At 40.8% G+C, this 17,591-nt stretch overlaps 1 protein-coding gene across 1 annotated transcript; it reads left to right on the top strand.

Annotated features, from left to right (window-relative positions):
* The first annotated feature begins 1,916 nt into the window (after positions 1–1,916).
* Positions 1,917–16,383, top strand: LOC102862835 (cytochrome P450 4A11-like). Its single transcript, XM_006902913.1, has 11 exons — positions 1,917–2,111; positions 8,892–9,033; positions 9,908–9,952; positions 10,718–10,845; positions 12,846–12,970; positions 13,267–13,421; positions 13,875–13,981; positions 14,066–14,256; positions 14,356–14,489; positions 16,105–16,169; positions 16,303–16,383. Exons 1-11 carry the CDS (start codon positions 1,917–1,919, stop codon positions 16,381–16,383), a joined length of 1,368 nt encoding a protein of 455 aa, XP_006902975.1.
* Positions 16,384–17,591: the final 1,208 nt, after the last annotated feature.

The following is a 17,591-nucleotide window of genomic DNA, read 5'->3' as shown; positions in this document are numbered from 1 at the left end:
AAATACTTCATGGAAAGTTGGAAGTGTATGACCTCAAGGTTCAAGCACTTTTTCATCTTCATTATTGTGAATGGTAAAGTCTCTGGAGTTGATTGCCTGGGTTTTAATTCTGGCTTCATCCCTTAGTAGTTTGGCATTTCTGTGTAGATAGTTAACCTTTTTGTGCCTTCATTTTCTCATAAATAGTATAAAGAATGTTTAAAATTCTATTTACTAGGATGTTATGAGATACACCAAGTAAAGTTCATTGTCCAATGCTTAAAATATAGTAATTGCTTAATAAATATCAAGCCTTTTAATCTAATTACAAAGGATAAATAGTGAACTTAACACCAGGAGGGAGTCACGACATTAATTCAACCCCATGATTATCTAAATCTAAAGCTCCTTCTAGCACTCCCTCTACTGCTATGACTCAAAAGCAGGGACTGAGTTAAGTAGGAGGAAGAGTGACAGTAGGGGGTAGGTGGAAGAGAGAACTTGAATAACCACAGAACTGGGGGAAGACTGGGAATCAAAAGAGACACAGTTGGGGAAGGCTGGACAGGTGATGAGAGTACGTGCATATCGTTACATAACCAGCTCCCTCCCTTGGCTCATTATTTATAGAAGGACAAATAAAACTCTAGCCCTGTGGGTTGTATAAATGAGTCAACTGACACTGGAAAGCACAAGGGAAAGGGGTACTAGATTTAAGAATACAGATGAGTAAGGGAGACAGACAAAACAAAAATCAGGTGGTCCCTTGGAGAATTAGATTTCCAAGGAATTCTTGAAATATTTTTTATGTTTTAACTTTTAGGATGTGAACATTGGCTTAGAAATTATTATAGAGGAAATGATTCTAAAGAAGACAGGGAGGAATAATTGAAAATTGTTATTGTTGTTGTGTACTGTTGAGTCAGAACCGACCCATAGCTGACCCTCCAACAGGTTTTCAGAGTCAGTTAACTGCAGGTGAGGAGATTGAATTGCCCTTCCTTCTCCCATGGAGTAGCTTGTGGCCTCGAAGTGCGTGCCTTCCAGATTGCAGCACAGTTTCTTGCCACTCGGCTACCAGAGCTCCATAATTGAAGAGTATGTGTCCAACTTTCTTGTCCTTTCTCATATGAGCATCAAAACTCTGTGGATGCTGGTTCTCTTTCAAACTTTCTTCCCTTGCTTTTCTTCTTCCTTGAGTGGGTGAGCCTGCTCAATATTTGCCTAGTAGAACTCTTACCATATTTTACTAAAATGATTTCTTTGTCTCCTTTTATCCACAAGACTGAAAGCTCAAGAAATGTTTGTAGAGTAAATGAATGACTAAGTAATCCTCTGGTTTCTCACCCTACAAAAGAAGAAAACAAGTCTCAGAGGGCTTGAGTTCCTTGAGTCCAGATTCAATGCTCTGTTCACCAAGAGCAGTGCCTCCAGGTCAGGACTGACTAGTGGATCAAGCCTGGGGAACATTTTGGAGGCAGCTGATATAGGCAGTTTTAGGATCAGAGAGTTCTAAACCCAACTCAAATTCTCAGTAGCTGTTTTACTCTGGTAATTTATCTTTCTAATCTTCAGTTTCTTATCTTGGAAATCATGATAATACTAAGCCAACATACCTTCTGGACCTTTAATAAGCAAGTGTGAAGACTTCACAGTCAGAAATCATGTTTGCTGTAGCTGTAACCTTGTCCCAGCAGATAGCATCCTGCTGGCACACAGTAGGTGCTCATTAAGTTATTTGTTGAGGAGGCTGAAGAGGTGATAGTGGATGTGTACACTAGTTAGCTATTAAAATTATCTTCTACAGTCTCTCCAGTTGAATCTTCCACTGCCAGCTAATCCTAGTGGCTCATTACCAAGTTTTAACACTTGGGCAGGGATATTCAGGGGCATTCAGACACAGAAAAGTCAGACAGTGATCCAGAGTTCACTGCATCATGAGTATCTCTGTGAATATATCCACTGGATTCCTGGGCACTATCTCTGAGCTCCTCCAGGTTGTCTTTCTGCTCAGCCTAGTTCTACTGCTGCTCAAGGCAGCTCAGTTCTACCTGGACAGGCAGTGGCTACTCAAAGCTTTGCAACAATTCCCATCACCCCCCTCCCACTGGCTCTTTGGGCACAAGCATGAGGTAAGAGGGAAGTGAAGGGGGCACTGGGTAGGGGAATGAGGGCTGGGATGGAGATCAGGGTCAGTAAGTTGTTGGACAAAGACTTATGATATGAACTTGAACCTACCTCTCCATGTAACCCAGACTATCTCTCAGGTGTTGGATCTTTACTCCCAGTTTACTGCCTTACAAGACGCCTAGCCTAGCCTTGCTCAGCTCCTTTAAATACTCCTTCCTGTGTAGATCTGAATTCCACCTTGACTACTCCGCAGAGCTGGAAAATGATGGTCCTTCCTTCTTGAGTATCTTCTCCAGGTTAAGCTTTCCCAGTGGTCTCAAGTGTCTTTAGATGTTTCCCCGTTCTATTTAATCAATTTTGTATCTCAGTTACCTAGTGGTGCTCTAATAACAGATACTAAAAGTGAGTGGCTTTGAAAAAACAGGAATTTATTGTATTATAAATTTGGAGGCTAGGAGTTTGAAATCAGGTTATTGACAGATTTAGACACTCTCTCACCTGTCTCTGTCTGTTTCTCTTTGTGTGTATGTGTCTGTGTGGAGAAGTTCCTTGTCTTTTTTAGACTCTGTAGCTCCTGGGGTTTCTTGATACTCCTTGACTGCTTGCAGCTGTATCATCACCTTACATCTGTTTGTTCTTCCTTCTCCCACTTGGTAGTGTTGTTATGATGAATAACTTCATAAAAAATCTTCAAAGTCAGAGGCTGACTTTGCTGGAGAAGGGTGAGAGTGAGTGATCAATTAGTTTAGGAATCAATTATTTGGCTATAATTCGGGAGTTTTCTGGATCATGGAGTTTCAGTACTAAAATTGGGGCAATTCCATACTTGTCTCTGGGACAGCTGCTAGGTAAAGGTTAGTGACTTTCGAGGTACACTATAAATAAAGATCTGTTTACTGGCCATTCTCTTTTCCTCTTCCATGGCCTTGAGCTGTGAGTACACTGGACTTTTCCCTTTACTTCAATAACCATCACAGAGGCCACCTCAGAGTGCATGCTCAGTATAGAAGTGTAGAATGTTAAGAGATACAGAAACAGTTTTATAGTTGAGTGGGAGACAGTATCTCTCTATCTCAGTACTAGAAGCCTCGATTCCTGAGGGATGATAGTTAACATAGCAAGGAGAGTGGCTCACAAAGGAATGCTGTGGTGAAGAGGAGGAAATAGGGATTTCAGAGAACTAAGGCCTCTTTTATCTACAAAAGAGGAAACCAGACTATAAACAGAGTGAAGTCAAAGACAAGAACTTTCAAACTGAAGAACAGAATATTAACTCAGAACCAATTTGTTCATACAAATTATGTTGCTAATAACTTGCAGATTATATGAAGAATTTTGGATTCTATGACTTCTTTTTTTTCTTGGTCACAGTGGTTGGCCTTCCTGAACTTCAGGGAATGAGCTCATATTCTCTCTGCCAGTTATGGATTGAACTGTGTCCTTCCAAAATATGTGTTTTAAATCTTAGCTGTTATATCTATGGAAAAGATCTGGTCTTTTCAATTGTTTACTATACATTTGAGAGCTGGATAATTAATTACTAAGGATGACAGAACAAGAGTTGATGCCTTTGTACTCTGGTGTTAGAGTACAGAATAATGCATGGACTGCTGAAACAGCAAGCAAATATATCTTGGAGAAGGTACATCCAGAGTGTTTCTTGGAGGCAAAAATAACAAAGCTTCATCTCACATACTTTGGGCATATTTCTAGGAAAGGCTATTCCTTAGAGAGGAACATCATGTCTGGAAAGGAACATCATGTCAGGAAAAGAGAGGAAAACTTTCAACTATGTGAATTGACACAGTGACTGCAGCAATGGGCTCAAGGATTTCAGAGATTGTGAAGATGGCATACGATAAGATAAAGTTCAGATGTGTTGTTCGTAGAGTTGCTCTGGGTAATATTTGACTTGATGACACATAACAACGACAACATATCTGTAGTAAAAAGGCCTGGTGGTACAGGAGCTAAATTGGAGAAAATGACAGAACTCTTCTCAAGTTTTTTTAATCTTTGACATTAATACTTGGTTCATAAATTTGAATAATAATGATATTAACTAGTCCTCCATATCATACTCTCTTAAATGTATTGCCAATTGATAGAAATTGACTCTTATCTGGCCTTCCAGCAGATTTTCAGAAGCTGTAAACAGTGGCAGAAGATTGCCCACCTTTCTCTCTTGGAGAGATGCACCAACTTTAAGTGAGAATTGCAACCCCCTATGGACTGTGACATCAGAACATCCTAGTCCTCCTTATCACCATATCAACATTGTTTTTTTACTAACGATGTGCTTCAAGATAGATCTTGAAATGTTCTCTTTGATGAGGAATGTGATACTAAGGGTATTCAATCTGTCATTTCATACATAGTAGGCCACATGTTGTTGTTATGTGTCATCAAGTCACCTGTGACTCATAATGACCATTAGCTCTGAACCCTGCCCTATCCTGAGCCAATCTCATAGTCTCCAACAGAGCTAATTCCATTTCTGCAGTTGCTGAGTCAATCCATTTCATCCCATGTCTTCCTTTTCTATGCTATTCCTGCACCTTTCCACGCATGATGTCCTTCTCCAAGGACTGGTCACTCCTGGTTATGTGCCCCAAGTATGTGAGATGAAGCTTTGTTATTTTTGCTTCCAAGAAGCAGTCTGGTTTCATCTTCTTCAGGACAGACCTGTTTGTTCTCCTAACAGCCCATGGTATGTTCAGCACTCTTCTTCAGTAGTGTTTACAACTCAAATAAATCAATTCTTTATCTATCATCCTTACTTATTGTTCAGATCTCTGATGCATAGCAAGTAATTGCGAAGACCATGGCCTGGATCAGGTGCACCCTAGTCCCCAGACTGGCATCATTGCTCTTCAGTACTCTACAGAGGTCCTTGACAGCAGAATTTCCTAATGCAATTAATCTTTTGATTTCCTGACTGTTGGTGTCAAGAGTGTTGATTGTGGAACAAAACAAGTTGAAATTGTTAACAACCTCAATCTTTCTTCCATCTATCATGGGTCTGCCAACTGGCCCAGTGGTCTTCTTGATTTGAGCTTCAATCTATATTGAAGATTATAGTCCTTGAACTTCTGCAGCAAACGTCTCATGTCCTTCTCCGTTTCAGCAAGTAAGGTAGTATTATCTGTGTAACACAGTCTGCTAATGAGTCTTCCCCCAACCCTGGTGCCATATCCCACCTCATAAAGTCTAACCTCCCAAATGATTTATTCAGTGTATAGATTGAAAAGGTATAGACATAGGATGCATCCTTTATGCACACCTTTCCTGATCCTGAACCACGCAGTTACATACATATTGTTGTCCAATTAAAACGGCACTGTCAGTCCATTGCCGCTCACCTTGGATAGGGAGCTCTGATTGCCTAGTGATAAGGAGTTTCACTGCCAACCTGAAGGTCAAATCTACAGTTCAAATCCACCAGCTGCTCCATGGGAGAAAGATGAGCAATCTCTTCCCATGAGATTTACTGCCTCTGAAAACCCACTGAAGCTGTAAATTGATTTCAAAGCAATATTATACTACAAGAGCAACATATTCCATTTCATTCTTGTTTATATCCAGTTTTCCTAAGTTATACTACTATACATTCTTCATTCTCATTATTAACGGCTGCTTGTGGTTGTTTTTTCTTATTTTGAGTCATGCCACAACAGTAAATGAAGGTCCCACAATGTTTAATACACTTGCATAATTAAGGTAAATTCTGCTTTAATGAGGCAGCTCTTCTCCAATCATATTTTCTATGCCATTCAGCCTGAAGGCCTCATCTTTCTATGCTATATTAGACAGTGTTCTGTTGATGACTGGCCAGGTTTACATTGGTCAATTTTTCAGAAGTTAAATTTCAAGTTCTTCCTTCCTAGTCTTAATCTGGAAGCAGGTTACCCTGCTGGTATTTGAAATATTAGGATCATAGCTTTCAGTATCAAAGCACCACACAATCTATCACAGTACAACAAACTGAGAGATGAACAGAAGGGCGGAAAGACAGAATACATGTGCATCCACTGGAATCTTTGCAGGGAGTCAGTGACAATGATCAGGAGATAGGAATTAAAGCATTTTACTGGCTTGGACACTAAAAAACTAAAAAAGGAGGCACTCTGCAAGGCTGCAAAAGGCACATGATGGTTCCTTTAGGATCAATCAATGTAGTTGGAGTGGTAAAAGATTCCCACTATCCTTTCCTGCACTGGAGCATAGGAGAACGGCAGCACCCCGAATGGATACAAGGCAGCACAGAGCATTCTTACTCTGCTTTTAGTTTAAGGCAGAAGTGTGTACCTCCTCTCCTAGAACATGAGTTTCCTAACACCAAGAGCTTTACTGTAGTGCTGAGTTCCCAGCTCATAGGATGACACTGAAACAAAAAGGAAGTGCTTAATAAATAATTAATGAATGAATATCTTTTACATAGTTCACTCATTCACTCAAATGGCAATATATTGGGATATCTGTCAAGAAACATTCTCTGAAATGTCTTTCTTTTGAGAATAGTAAACTTTTGATTTCCTTCTTTAATTCCATCCTACATTTGATTATATTCAGAAGACCTCCCACTCAAACTTCTTCAAGCAGATTCTCAGAATAAGATTCAGTAGGGCCACAACATTTGGTAGAAGGGTAATGTGTCAAGGTTAAAGTGTCAACACAGGAATGGTACAGCTCTCGTTCTCCACCACATGAGGATAAGGATTGATGTCTGTATCCCATGGCTGTATCCCAGAACTCTAGTAAAGTGTTTGTTGTTGTTAAGTGCCTTTGAGTTGAGTACGACTCACAGTGACCCCATTCACTTTGCTAATTATTATATTCCTTTTTTTCTCCCTGATTGTCACTCTCATTCTTCCTTTCCCTCTCCTGCCTTCCTTTCTCTCTTCTTGCTTCTCTCCATCTACTATTCCAATCTTTCTTTTCCTTTTCCTTCCCTCTTTCCTTTTTTCCTCTTGTTTGCCTCCCTCTTGTCATCTCTCCTTCACTCCCTTCTATCCTTCCCTCTTGCATTCATTGTTTCCTTTAAATAAAATAATATTTCCTATGATTTAGTCTCTATCCTAGACTTTTAGGAAACAGAAATGACAGGCATTCAAAGTGAAATTGTCAGCACAGTGTCCAACAATTAAGATAAATATGATAGGGACTCCAAAAGGCTAAGGGAACTCAGGAGATGGACACCTTGAGTTCAGTATTATATGGTTGAAATCCAGGATACCAGGGTATACCACCGTGAAAAGAGCAAAGGAAGTATGAGGACAGCTAAGTTTGACCCCTACTTACTATTCCACAAAAGGGAAATGTCCCTACCAAAAGTACCTACAACACAAAATAAATTCCCATGAGGTCAGATATAGCCCCCTCCCATGCTTCCACACCACTTTAACTCCAACTGCTCTACCATTCTATTGGGTTCAAATTCCATTGCAATAGCTACACAGACCTCACAAAACTATACTCACAATTATGGAGTTTACAAAAGAAATTAACAGGTTGCAACTTAAGTTGGAAACAGGATACAATTTCTCAGCCAGGACAGCCTGTGATGTGTGCTCACAGGCTCCTCAGTCTTGCAGCTTTTGGATAGTGTTACAAAGCTCTCTTAGTCCTGTCAATGAAAGCATTTTCTCCTATCCTCCCATTTCGCCCCCAGTCCTCCAGCAAACCAGGGTAAAGACCTCTGAATCTGACTTCATGAGTAGCAGTTCTAGGTCAGTTTTCACTCACACTGGATCTCTGGTTCTCTGCTGCAGCTGCTGCTAGTCTCCTGTAGGTCCTGGTCTGAATCACAAAGGAATCTCTGGTCTTGAAGGATGCACGCTTCATTCTCTGCTTCTTTTTTCTTGCTAGTAGTGAGATGCCCAAATTTCCACTGATAAATCTGGTGGAATGGTGAAACTAGCCAATCTCCTTGAGGGTAGACTAACGTACTCTATTCATGTTCCTGCCCAGTCATGTGGTAAAGCCAAGGACAAAGACCTCCGAAAGCCATTTTGAACAATAAGCTCACTGCACTGCAACTGTTGATTTTGGTTTCCTCATTTTTTTGTAAAACAGAACAAAGGAAGGAGGGGGGAAATCACCTATTTATGCCTTATGTTTATACCTATTTACACCTTAATATGCCTTATTTCCTTGTTTAGAGATTCTCCCCTCTTCACACCCCAATCTTAGTTTTATGGATATACTTTATATTAGCAGTAATGATGTAGGGAGTTCTGGTAGCCTAGTGGTAAGAAGCCAAGCTGCAATCCCCAAAGCATGCAGTTCAAGCCCACCAGCTGTTGCACAGGAGAAGGATGGGCAATCTCTTCCCATGAAATTTACTGTCTCTGAAAACCTGTTTTGAGGGTGAGCTATGAAAAACAAAATTCCCAAACAGAACAAAGCAATAATCCCTCCAAAACAACAGATTTGCTATAAGCATAACAAAATGTCAATCTATAAAAAGATTTTGAACAGTGACACAGTCAATACTTGAACAACATTAATCAAACACCATATGTAAGCTTCTGAAAACAATTCTGGATGACAGCTCAAAGATAAGACCAACAAGAGGACAGATTTGCGATATGGAAAGTTCAAGACTGATGACAAGGATGTGCATTCATAGATCAAATTATCAGAAACTGTTTCAAGTCTCTAATCTATGCCAATAGATCCAGAATTACCCTCTTGTGACTTCCCCATCCTTCATGCCCTTTACAAGTGCTGTCCCAAAAAGAAATTTTTAAAAAATTGGTTTGTCTCTTCTTTGGTTATAGTTTCAAACAGATCAGGAGCTGCCACAGTTGATGAAATGGGTGGAGAAATTCCCATGTGCCTGTCCTCGATGGCTATGGGGGAGCAAGGCTTTTATCTCAATATATGATCCTGACTACATGAAGGTGGTTCTGGCGAGATCAGGTGAGAGCAAATTCCACATCTGGGGTATAGTACGTATTTGTTCTTGATGATAAACTCTGAGTCAGTAAAATCCCAGGAGAGTGCAGTTTAATCATAAATAAGTAAATCTTTAATCATTAATAAACAAATTAAATAAAACTGTCTCCAAACTTGCAGCCCCAAAATCATTCCCGAGTTCTGAACATTCAAAACATGTCTTTGAGCCTGAGTTTCCTTTTCTTCTTTTCCTATATTTCTGTCACCACATTGAGACCCTTTATTATGTATATTGCCTCAGTTCTGAAAGATAAATTTCTACTTCACATTGTCATGGGCCTAGTAGCTCTCATTTTTGCCTGCTATGGTTCATGTTGCTTCTGTCATTTGCTGTCGAGTTGGAACCAATCCATATCTGACCTTCCATTGGGTTTTCAGAGCCAGCAAGTCATACTGGAGGAGATTTGCCCATCTTTCTCACACTGAGGAGATGGTGGCTTTGGACCATGTGCCTTTGAGATTGTAGGGCAGCTTCTTACCACAAGGCCACCAGAGCTGTGTGTCATACTTATGGAACAAATTCACCACTATTCAAGTTATTGAATAACCTCAAATCTTCAGTTGTGTTATATGGCATTGAGAACATAGGCTACAATATTAACCAATTAATCATCCTATTCCTGTGGGTTTCAGCTGAAGATCCACTGAGTCTGCCTTTCTAAACCCATACTGGATAGTAGGCAGGAGGTAGATGGGAGGTGTCCTGACATAGATTGTCAGCTGATATCCATCTAGAAATGAATGATGGCAATCAACAGTCTGGACCACAGCTAATTTCTGGGAACTGCCCTATTGGGTTCCCTTTACTATCATCTTAAAGCTCTTTATTATCTTTCAGATGTAAAGACTCATGAGCGCTACCGATTCCTAGTTCCCTGGATTGGTATGTATGTCTAAAGAAGGACTGCATTCAATTCATCATAAGCTTTACAAGGAACAATTTCTTTGGTTCACTGAGGACACTCATTCATTACTGTTATTATCTCCATCCCTGAATGAAGCCTCATTTCTCCTTCTGTACCATATTCTTATCTCATCTTCTCAGTGGTGAAAGTCCTTTCATAGTTCAGTTATTTCCATACCACTTTTCTGTTCACTCAGAATGTCATTGGTCCCTCAAACTCACTGCCATTCATTCAGTTGTGATTCCATTGGGTTTGTAAGACTGTGAATCACAATGCAAGGAGACTGTCCATCATTCTCCCCTGAAATGCCATGTTGTTGTTGTTGTCAGATGCCACCAGTCGAGTATGACTCGTATGACCCCATGAATAACGGATCTGAACCCTCTCCTATCCTGTGCCATCCTCATTGTCCCTGAAAAAATAGTTACTGAGTGCTATAGTCACCATGTCAATTCATCTTGCTGAGGGCCTTCCATAGGTAGTACTTATTTAAGAACTGTCCTCTATTTCTTATTTTCCAACTTTATCTCAGAGGGATCAGAATCATATTCTATGTAGCAGCCAAATTAAGAAATTTCTAGAATATCAATTTTCTAGAAATCTGACAGTCTTTCCAACCCTTTGCAGTGTGCTCCATGCTGGTTTTCTGGCCCCACCCACTCTTGGTTCTCCCCAGGTTGTGTCTGGCTATCTCTCTGATATTATCTCCCCACTGTCCATGCACACACCTATTTCTGGCCTAGGCTATGGCTTGATTCTATTGGAGGGACAGACGTGGTTCCAGCACCGACGTCTGCTGACTCCAGCCTTCCACTATGACATCTTGAAGCCCTATGTGAGACTCATGGCTGATTCTGTCCAAGTGATGCTGGTAAGTCTCTCACTCCCTCCCACTTACATGAATCCTCTCAAGATTCTCACATATATTCATATGCTCATATAATCTACTTTCAAACCTCAACTGTCCCAGGAACATTCATTAGACAAAGTCAGATGTAATGAGACTCGCAGAGCTACAGACATAAACATTCTCTCCTGCACATGCATGTATGGGTTTGAAATCAAGTCATAGATGATCCTTCAGAGGGTTTTTAGAGGCAGTATATATGACAGAAGGAGATTTCCCATCCTTTTCTCACAGAGCAAATGGTAGATTCAAACCATATGTCTTTAGGATCACAGCTTCTTACCACTAGGCCAACAGAGCTTTCTATCACATACTTAGACACACTTATGGGTCAGGACCCGCTTGAGTTCATAGACACTTACACGTGTTATCACCCCCTATGATGTGAGTCTCAAACATGTGTTTATTGCCACACAAGTGACAAGTACATGACAAATCTACTGGTGCACATGCACACATTTATACACATTCACATAGACACACAGGCATGCCCAACTACACAAACTGGAATATATGTCCAAATAATACAGGCTTTTCAGCTCTCAGTAAAAAGTTCTTCTTTCATATTGGAATGAATAAATTCCTTTTCTCATTGACTGAAATCTCATACAGCAAGTTCTCACTGCTGTGAAACCAGTTTTCCTCAAAATAGCATGAGACAGAGATACAACCATCACCTTGGATCCACATTTTTTTTTCATTACTCATGAAAAAGAAGGTTATAGTCTAACTTTGGTATCTTCAGTACCATGACCTAAAACCCCATCAATATTCCCCAAGACAAGCTGCATCTGGTTGACCTGGGAATTGCCAACTTCAAAGGCAGGAGTGAGAATAAAAGATACTTTTGAAATGTGCTCCTCTGGGTCCAGAGCTTCTGCATGCACATGAGCCACTCTGTGAAGCAAAATGTACACTTGCTTTTTATTCTCCCGACTTCCCATCAGAACTCTAATTTGTTACATGGATTGCTCTTTTAAAAACTGCTGAACAAGAAAAAATTTAAGTCCCTGATGCCCTTTCCTTGAAAGACAACATTTTGACCACTCAGGTTTCATCTTGCCTTGTGCACTGAAAATTTGGTATTAATTTTCCCTTTGCTCTACTTCAGATCTCTGATCCAATTAAATGTGATTTCCACCAAAAATTCTTCGTATGATTCTCAAAGTTATGAGAAGATGTATTTACACCTATAATAAAAGTATAATGCACAGCATGCTTATTGTGGCTTTGTTCACAATAGTAAAGAGTTAGAAACAACCTAAGTGCCCATCAACAAACGAATGCATAGAGAAACTCTGTTATATTCACACAATGGAATACTATGTTGCGTTGAAAAACAAGGAACTCATGAAATATTATACAAAATGGGTGATCCTGGAGGAAATTATGCTGAGTGAAGTATCTCAGTCACAAAAGGACAAATACCACATAGTGTCACTGTTGTAAAATGGAACAGACATCAGGCTTGAGGGGAGACTGAGAAAGATGGGATAAATTATGTATACTGCATTGAAATAGATGGAGAGAACAGTTTAAAAGGGATATGTGATTCGGTATTATCATGACAGGAGTCGAGAACGAAGGCTGCATTGTGGAGTGGACTTGGGGGGAGGGATTGTAAAACAATGAAAGAATTTTTCTTTTACTTTTCAAAGAGAAGAGTGAACTGGAGGGTAAGGGTGGGCAGGGAGAAAAGTGCAACAATGAATGGAAATTTAAAGTCTCTAAGTTTTTATTAAAATTAATAAAAGAAAAAATTAATACAAGTAAAAAAGTATATGATAAAATAGATGTAAGATAACAAACATTTACTTTACAATCTTAGTCTGTCACACTGTATATGTTTTAGAAAGTACAGAATATCCACAAGGCACCTGAGGAAACAGATAGAGGAGGCTAGTGTTATTGGCAGAGGTCTTTTGAGGGAATTTGATTAGATTTTACGTTCTCTTCCTGCCCAGGACAAGTGGGAGAAGCTAATAATCGAGGACCCATATCTGGAGCTCTTTGAACATGTCTCCTTGATGACTCTGGAAACCATCATGAAGTGTGCTTTCAGTCACAAGGGCAGCATTCAGTTGGACAAGTCAGTAATGGCTCTTCAGTCTCAGAATACTTGTTCTTAACAACCAGCAGGGCAGCATTTTAAATGTTCATCTCAATTCAAAGCAAGATTCTAGCCACAGACCCAGATTCATAGTTAGGAGCCTAAACGTTCATGCAATCTTAGTAACAGCTAAATACCATAAAGACTAAAAGATCAGAAAATATGGGAGCCTCAGTAGTGCTTGTCCTTGTTATTAGAAGATATCTCACCCAGACTCCCACTTCACCGCATAGACCTCTTTCTCATCTAGTTTCTTCTGCATCTTCTCCCTTCAGGAACTCCAATTCCTACGTCCATGCCATCAGGAACATGAACAACCTGGTCTTTTCCCGTGTGAGGAATGCCTTCTATCAGAATGATTTTATCTACAGACTAACTCCTGATGGTCGCTTAGCTCACCACTCCAGTCAGCTCTCCCATCAACACACAGGTACTGCCTCCTTTTCCCAGAAAAACTCCATTCTCCACCAAGAGTAACTCAAAGGACCCTGCCCTGACTCCTCTAACAGAGCCAAATTTCTAATCACCTCTTATGACTTTGTGTGGACATAGGGTGTGTACATCCCTGGGGCAGAAGATTGTTGTGGACCAAACACTGTGGCAGGTGTTTGTTTACATGTGTCATCATATTTGGTTAATAAGACACCCTCTTTTCCCACCCAATGAAACCAACTAGCAGAGACTACATGAACTCTAGTGGTGATTGGGTCTGCCCTGTAATCCAATGGTGCTAGAGCTCTCATCTCTCAATCCCATAGGCATACTAAGCCCTATCTGTTAGCCAGTCAGATTGGTGTTGATAACTGCTGGAGCCACAGGGGGTTGGTGTGACTAATATGGTCAGATTGCTCACTTCCCACTGCCAACTACTATCCTGGAACAGACCAAGTGATCAAACTGAGGAAGGCTCAACTTCAAGAGAATGGAGGGCTGGAAAATATCAAGAAGAAGAAGCACTTAGATTTTCTGGACATCCTCCTGAGTACAAACGTGAGTATAGATGGGGCTTAAGGCTTTTTCCAGTAGACCCAGACCTAGGGACATTCCTTACATTCTACTCGTGGTTTCTTCCAGACAGAGGATGGGAGCAACTTGTCTGACCAAGAACTTAGGGCTGAAGTGGATACGTTCATGTTTGCCGGCCACGACACTACAGCCAGTGGCATCTCCTGGACCCTCTATGCCCTGGCTCTGAATCCCAAACATCAGCAAAAGTGCCGAGAGGAAATCCAAAGCCTCCTGGAAGAAGGTGACTCCATCACTTGGTAAGTACTCAAAAGAGAGGAGGCCTAATGTTTCTGGGAAAGGATAAGTTCCTGGTCTGCACAAGACCTTCCCACTTCTCAGGACGGGCTCCTTCTCAGGGACCACCTGGGCCAGATGCCATATACCACCATGTGCATCAAAGAGGCTCTGCGACTCTACCCACCAGTGCCAGTTATAGGCAGAACACTCATCAAGCCTATCACCTTCCCTGATGGACGCTCCTTACCCAAAGGTATGAATTTCACTACATTCACTCACTTAACTTCCAAAAATTAAATTCACCACCACCACCACCACCACAATGTTGGTTGTTGTTACTAACATGATTGAGGTTGTTAACAATTTCAACTTACTGCCTTCCACAATCAAGACTCTTGGCACTAGCAGTCAGGAAATCAAAAGATGAATTGTATTAGAGAAGTGTGCTGCCAAAGACCTCTCCAAATTGCTAAAAAGTAATGATAACAGTCTATAACTAAGGTGAGCCTGATCCAGGCTGTAGTCTTCACAATTACTTGTTATGCATCAGAGAGCTAGACGATGACTAAGAATGATAAGAAGAATTAATGTCTTTGAGTTGTGGTGTTGGAGAAGAGTCTTGAACATACCATAGACTGCTGAGAAAATGAGGAAGTCTGTCTTGGAGAGGGTGAAACCAAGTTTCTCCTCAGAGACAAGGATTTTCAAGTTCTATCTCACAGAATTTGGGCACATTACCAGGAGGGACTGGTCACTGGAGAAGGACATCATGCTCAGAAAAATGGATAGTGCAGGAGAGGAAGATCCTGGATGAGATGGATTGACACAGTAATTGTAATAATGGAATTAAGTGTGTCAGAGTCAGTGAAATTGGCTCAGAGTAGGACAGGGTTCAGAACTATTATACATAGGGTTACTATCAGTCACAGGAGACCCAATAGCACATAACAACAGCAATAACCACCACCACCAGTTGCTGGCAAGTTGATCCAAACTCATAGTGATACCCTCGATGAGATGGATTGACTCAGTGACTGGGGTAATAGGGGTAGGTGTGACAGAGATGTTAAGTTGGCTCAAGAGAGAGCAGGGTTCAGAGATGTTGTACATAGGATTGCTATGAGTCGCAAGCAACTCAACGACACATAATATGTTCATAAGGTTTTTAGCTGCTGTTGTCTTGGAAGAGAGGATTGTCAGCTCTTTCATCCAAAACATCTGTGAGTAAACACAAACCTCTAACCTTCCAGTTAGTAACTGAACCCATTAACCATTTACTCCATCCACTGGCTCTAAGAACTATATATTCATGGTTAATAGATTGATGACTCAATCCACTGAAATATCCACATAAAACGTAGAAGCTTCAAAAGAGAATTAAGGAAGGGCGGAGGGAGACAAGATTATTTTTAGGGGTTTTTGCAAATGGGAAGCTCTGATGGCCTAGCTGATAAGGAGTTGTACTTCCAACTCTAAGCCAGGAAGTCCAGTTCTGTGAGTTTCCCTGCAGGAGAAAGAAGGGTAACCTCCCATGTAGTATCATCTAGAAACCTTCTGTAGGGTCAGCTGTATAACAACAGCAATGATATTTGACAAAGGAGGGAGATCAAGCTGTAGAGAGTCATGAGCCAGGTGGCACCCAGGCTGTGAGGAACCCTCAAGGTGATATCAGAGGGTGTCTGATGACCAGATGTGAAAACAGCACTAGAAGTGGCCAAAAGTCATCCACTGACTCACCTCCAACTGGGTTTGAATGACAGCCTTGCCACACCCTTGATATGTGGTCTTAGGGAAGTCATCAAGCCCCCATAAGCCTTAGATGTCTTGTTTGAAAAATTGTCTTTTCTCTGCTTCTAACCTCTCCACAGGAATCCAAATCGCACTGAACTTTTATGCCCTCCATCACAACCCGAAAGTATGGCTGAACCCAGAGGTATGAGGCCACGTGTTGAGAGGATGGATTGGTCTCTCCTCTCCCTCCTACTCCTGGGAGTCCTGGGCCTTTATGGGTTGGAAGGAGAGTTTTGAACCCTATGTGCTCTGGTTGTACTGATGTTCTCTTTTAGGTGTACGATCCTTTTCGGTTTGCACCAGGCTCTGCTCAGCATACCCATGCTTTCCTGCCCTTTTCAGGAGGATCAAGGTGAGGCATCCTGCAGCTATGATGGGGCCAGAGGTTGCTGGGTGCACTTCCTAATGCTGGTAATCTCTTATGTGTATAGATGACAGCCACAGCTTTACTGGTATGTGGTTTGTGGGAAAGGAGGTGTATGTAATTTGTGTCTGTCTCTATACAGAAAAAAAGGAAATAGCCAGGGCAAGCCACCAGGCTTTCTCAATCACAGTCAACCTACACCATGTGTGTGTTTTACGAAAGTTAGTGTCTACTGACGGTTTATTCACTTAAGGAATATGACTTTTCAGAATAGAATATCTTGGACATTTGAGTTTTCTAATGTTGTGCGATTTTCAGCTCTTGGAATTTTTAGAAGTCAATTTCTTTCTTCCCATTTCATCTCATTTGAGCCACTTCATTTCCTACTTAACTCATCAATCTGCCTCTCTAATGTATGAAACAAAAAAGTTTGCATGGCTTCAATGTCCAGATGCCTGGAATGTCTTAATTGTTCAAGCAATATACTTTAAGGCTATAGTTGCTCTTTGAAGAACTGTTAAAACCAATCTGAATCCAGACTATCCCAACATAAATTTTAAATGAACCTAAATGTTCACATTCCCATAACAGTTTTTGCAGTTGACAGTATTTTAGTATAAGAAGGAGTGGCATCCATTTCCTAAACAACATGCCTCTGGAAACTTTATGAACTTTGATAAATGTCAATAGCTGTAGAGGGGCTTCAGGCCTTTTGTTCATAGGGTTGCTATGAGTGGTGCATGACTCGAAGGCCATCAACAAACAACAACATAAAAGAGAAAGACTTTCAAGGAGATAAATGGACACAACGGTTACAACAATAAGAGTTAGCATAGGCAGCAAGGATTATGAGGATGGTACAGTATTGCACAGTGTTTCGTTCTGTCTAATCTTGTTGAATGAATCGTGGTTGATTTGATGGCACCTAATGGCAACAACGTACAACATGAATTAACCCATAGTTTACCTAGTTTAAAGCTGGGTAAGAGGAGGAAAAAAGGGGGGAGAAGCATAAAAATGAGAACAACATAAACTGTTCTAAAGAGAAAACACAATATTAAATACAGAATCTGGAATATGAGCTATTTGATTTGTAACATAAAATATACTTGTCTATGCAGTACATTCCAAAATGTTGCCATGGCAACCCTCAAAGGGTGCTGAAACCATTTTATGAAATATAAATTGCCATAACTGTGT

This window comes from Elephantulus edwardii, unplaced genomic scaffold (assembly GCF_000299155.1).
Source record: "Elephantulus edwardii isolate Elephantulus edwardi_28Jun2011 unplaced genomic scaffold, EleEdw1.0 scaffold00471, whole genome shotgun sequence".
NCBI classification, from domain to species: Eukaryota; Metazoa; Chordata; class Mammalia; order Macroscelidea; family Macroscelididae; genus Elephantulus; species Elephantulus edwardii.
Note: the sequence above shows the minus strand (reverse complement) of the source record. Positions and strands in the feature narration are given on the sequence as shown.